This window comes from Montipora capricornis, chromosome 11 (genome assembly GCF_036669925.1).
Source record: "Montipora capricornis isolate CH-2021 chromosome 11, ASM3666992v2, whole genome shotgun sequence".
Lineage (NCBI taxonomy): Eukaryota > Metazoa > Cnidaria > Anthozoa > Scleractinia > Acroporidae > Montipora > Montipora capricornis.
This window is the reverse complement of record NC_090893.1, coordinates 27,416,173-27,421,172: the sequence shown is the minus strand read 5'-3', so window position 1 is coordinate 27,421,172 and position 5,000 is coordinate 27,416,173. Positions and strand designations below refer to the sequence as shown.

The 5,000-nt window shown below is 37.7% G+C and overlaps 1 protein-coding gene across 1 annotated transcript in view; it reads right to left on the bottom strand.

Moving 5' to 3' along the window:
- Window positions 1-5,000, bottom strand: part of LOC138023276 (neuropilin-2-like) — a 49,837-nt gene that overhangs the window by 21,214 nt on the left and 23,623 nt on the right. The window contains exons 4-5 of the mRNA XM_068870292.1: window positions 3,267-3,536; window positions 804-980 (exon numbers count right to left, since the gene is read on the bottom strand). Coding sequence (XP_068726393.1) covers window positions 804-980; window positions 3,267-3,536 — 447 coding nt within the window. The remainder of the gene's footprint in view (window positions 1-803; window positions 981-3,266; window positions 3,537-5,000) is intronic.

Below are 5,000 nucleotides of genomic sequence, written 5' to 3'. Positions count from 1 at the left end.
CCCGGTAAGGGTCAGTTTGTTATCAACGGTCGAAGCAGTAGCCACTTTTGTGCTAAAGCACCGCCTTTTTATCCTGTTTTGTTGCAATATTCACCACCTGACGTTGCTCGCAGGACTGCTATTGCGTTGATAGTGGGTTGACATGTAAGTTCAATCTTTGTCAATTAATTCTGATATGAAATTGTGACCGTGGAAATATGTTATCCAGGAATATTTGACTCAAATTGGTGGCACCTAAGAATTCATTCTCCAGCCCTTGGATTTTATTATAACCGTTGACGACCACGAAATTGTGAAATTGCTCAATTCGCGTCGCATGTGGAAAATAACCACACAGAAAGGGAGCTATCCACGATGGCAATAAGGTTAGGTTTTTTTAATTGAGATTTTTTTTATATAGTTATCTTCTTAAGCTTTTTATCGGCATTCTCATACAAATCCATATATGTTTGTCGGTCATGCTCACACTGAGCTTGGGGCGCCTGTGGTATCTTACTTTAAACGAGGACTAAATGTACGCTTTAGGGAAACTTTAAAAATTAGCGCAAGCAAGCAGTTTTGCAATGTTCAGAGTTTCATAAGTGCAAGAAAATTTAAGGGTTTGCACTTTCAACAATTGATCATCTCGCACGTCATTGTATGATCTTTTAAAATCCCAAATGAATACTTGATCTCACGCAATTCTCATATAATCGTCAGAACTGACGAGGTGCAGGGTAGAAGTGTGTCAGTCTTACAAGGGAATAAAAGAGATAATGCTATAAATACCAGGTCTGCTACAGCTTTACTTAACACTGAAGCACCTTTTGCAAAGACTTCAACCTCACAGAGCTGTAGGAACTGTTTCCTGGTTGTGAAGATACCAACAAATCTGCCATTCCTTGGCGGCTGCATGTGACACACAAGTGATGCTTGCTGTTCAAATGAACCATCCCATCGCGCACAAACTGGATTATCTGTTACATTGAATGTGTTGTAACCTGCAATTCAAGTGAAAAAAGCACCTTTATTTTTGTTTTTCTGGGTTAATTTGGTGAAATGGCAAGCTGACGTTTTGAAAATTACCCCTTTGTCAAAATGAGTGCAGGCTAAACTTTAAGTGCCACTGTGACCACAAAATCAATTCTTATTCTAACTATATTAACTAAACGCTGAGCACCCATAGTTTTAAGTCTTGATTTAAAAAAAAAAAGACACCTGGTTCTTTTAACTGGAATTTTGTTATTTAATTATCCGACATTTCTAACTTTAAGATCTTGAGAGAGCTGGATCGATAAGAAAATGACGTCAGAGGCTCACTAGTTTAATAATGCAATACGTGTCTACGCCGCAGAATTAATATGCAGCAAGGGAGTTTTGGGCTTTCACATTTTTCAACTCGCGTTTGCATCCATAACAAGCTGCATTCACACGATGAAATTTTAAGAGCCTATGAAATCACTTTTCCCTGGATCCAGTGCAACCCTATGGGATCCATGCAACCGGTCAGTTTTGAGCGGTTGAAATGGCAGACCGTGAAATCCAAAACTTCCACCCAAAGTAAACGGCCTTCGGATAAAAGTCAAAGCTAAAAATCTTGCAAGTCAGGTGTTAGGCAAACACACTTTTAAAATCTGAAGAAAAAGTGGAAGTGATATATTTTTATTTATTTATTTATTTATTTTATGACAGGGGCACTTTAATGCATTTTATACATAATTAATCCAGCAGTTCGGTTCTTTCAAAGGTTAAATTTAACCCTAAAAGTTAATAGATATTTTGAGGTCAAATTAATAATTAGTCATGGACGAAGTAACAAGCGATCACTGACCTAAATATGGACCCTGTAGCTCGAGAGAAATAAAGGTGGAATTCGCTATGTGCAAATCTATAATTTAACGCCACGTAATGACTACAGTTGATTTGGGTCAAGCCAACATCGCGTTTGAAAAGGAAAATACTAGTAACCTGTGCGATTATGGGCAACGGGACTACCGCTAATGCATAAAATATGTACTTCGTTAGTAGCTTTGAAAAGTAGCTCTACCTTTCTATCAAAGGAAAAACAAAGTAAGTGGATTTGGGACAGTGCGAGACCCATTTCAGGGCAAAAGCATCTTTTACTTAGAGCCTGCAACTCAAGCTTCTCAAAGCACTTCTCTTGTCTTCTTTTAAAAGAATAGCACGTGTGCCCATATCACTAAAAAACGTGCTCAACAGGTCTTTTATTTCTTACCCAAACTCACGGCCGAGGGTATGAGATGACGTGTGCAAATTTCTACAAGCAAACGGTGACCATATAAGTTTTCCCTAAACAAACAACCACTTCTGTTACGATAAAATGGAAAAATACTTCTCCAGCAAAAACCAAGAATTGCCAAACGTTTTTCCATCGAATGCCAAAGTCGTAAAACTGGAGGAGACTGAATGGTTGCCCTTTGTCATCACAGCCTAGCACATTTCAACGCTCGCCCATCGACCATTGCAGTGAGGTCCTGTCTCGCTATCTTGTCACCGATCCCACTGAGTCTTCCACTACTACCGATACTTTTCCCAGTGAGGTCAAGAAACTAAGTTTGCTGTACACGCAACATGACACCGAACTATCCCATTTTCACCAACTACACAATCCAGTTTGAATGCTGTTTTGAAACTCAGCAAGCCGTCGAGTTAAAAAGGATATGAATTTTTTTAAAGAATTTGTCACTTCTATTATAGTTTGAAGACATTTTTTTCCAATTCGTTTTTATCGATAGTCAGGTTTTTTGAGAGGAAATCAAACGTTCTGGGTGTTTTTTCATACCAATTCCAGTGTACTTGTTTTTCAAGGGGGTGCGTTTTCAATTAGGCAAAAAATGCATCTGTTTTCGATGATGAGAATTGCGAATTTAATCAATGAAGCGGCTTTTTTATGTTGATATGTTATAAAAGAATTAGTCCATCCCTTTAGAAGTGCATACACTTGTATATTAAGTTCTGGATGCACTTGGGAAGTTCGGAGCGCTCTCAAGGTGCTAGAGTTGCTTTAGGCTGTCGCTTCGAGCAACTCGTATGCCTCTATCGTGCTCTCATAACTTCCACACCTCCATATAGGCACACTAACCATGAACCAGTTCTTAATTGAAGCACACAAAAAGCTTTTGAAGTCTGTAAATTTTTACAGTAAATAAAAACACATTTTAGTTATGATTCTCTTGGAGTCAAGCTTAAAAAGTATCTTAGTGTTAAATTTATGGCTCAGTTCACCATTTTTCAACAGCAGATTTCTGCAAGTGTTTTTTTCTCACCCAATGTTATATTGTAGGCTTGATTCCTTGTAACATTTGACCTGTCAGACAAGGGCGAATTCCCAATGACGATGCCCACTTCAAAGACCTGCACAGAGCTGCTCAAATCCACTCGCCACCAGCCTGGATTATCTTTTAAAGTACGTGAGCAGTGTCCATTCTTAAATTTTTGGTCAGGATTCCCATCAACTGCTTTGTCTGATGTGCCATTAGAGTAATCGTCACTGTAGATGGAGGATTGGGTCGTGCTCTTTCCCACCACAATGTTCTCTACGTTAGGAATTCGAACAGAATCATGTTATCACCCCCATCATAATTATCATAATCATCATAATTATCATCGTTATGGTTATCGTTATAGTGATCATCATCAGTACCAAAAATTATCGCTCCGTATCCGGACTAACTGTGCTATCTTAATCCACAAGCAACTTGCAGGTGACCTTGGCGAATATAACTATTTCTGCAAGTCACAGCCTGGATCTAGAAGTAAGCACTCAACCGCGGACGATACGTGCAAAAAGTTGGAAAGTAGAGTTAGTACTATGGGCCGCATTAGAGGTTTCGTGACAAAAGAGATATCTACACTTGTTTACAAACACAACAGTTCATCCATGATTTGATGACTGCGCAATATCACATGAAGTAGTCTACTACACTGTAAACACCAGAAAAAAACCGCACTGAGCACCTACAACATGGATCTGCCTTTATAATTACGTGGGGCATGCGCTTCTCGAAAGCAATGGACATGTCTTTCCTTCTTCTTTTGTCAAAATACATCAGGTCCTATCTATTTCTCATCGTATTTTATAAGGTTTTCTGACAATCACAACTATTCTACAAGGCAGAGCATCAGGTTATCGTTACCAAGGGTTAATTCAAATTTTGAAAAAATGCCTACTAGCATAAGTAACATAAGATTTATTTCATATGATAATTATTTCTCAGAGGCTTCCTTTGAAACAGATTAGATTTTAATGTACGTTGATATACATTTGGAAATTGTACTGTTTGATACAGGGCTGCTAAAGATTCCAGCTTTTGAGCAGAATGGGCGACATCAGTGAATAAAGGGGCTAGTTTCTAAAGAAACTGTGGTGGTTCGTCGGTGGGCAAGTAGTATACAAAAATTTGGTTTTATCAACGGATTTGATAATGTAAATTCAGAGCGAATCCAGATTAGCTCTGACGAAGGGCTAAACATCAGCTTTTAGAATCTCAGTACGGTGTCCAATTTACATTGTCAACTCCGTTGATAAAACCAAATAAGTGAATAAAGTTTACATATTATTATTATTATTATTATTATTATTATTATTATTATTATTATTATTATTATTATTTGCAGTATCAAAACGTATAGATGCAAAAAATGTATGGCATGTATAGGGAGCCCAGCGTAACCTATACAACCTAAAAGGAAATCAAACTAGTTACACAACCATACATCTAAGCAAATGATCCTATAAAATAACAGTTTTTAAAAATGTTGAAAAGAAGTATACAATATGTACAATAAATTAAAAGTGATAATAAAAGGTTAATAGTTCATTATCAAAAAATAGAATGTTCCAAATTATAAAAACAGCTGCTTTGAAATAACGAGCTATATGCAACGAGTATGAAATGGTGGCTTTCTGCATCTCCTCTAAAACACACATTGATCGGGCACCAACAAGCTTCTTCATAGTTTCTTCTACGTCCTTCGACCATCCTCCCAATGCGTCAATG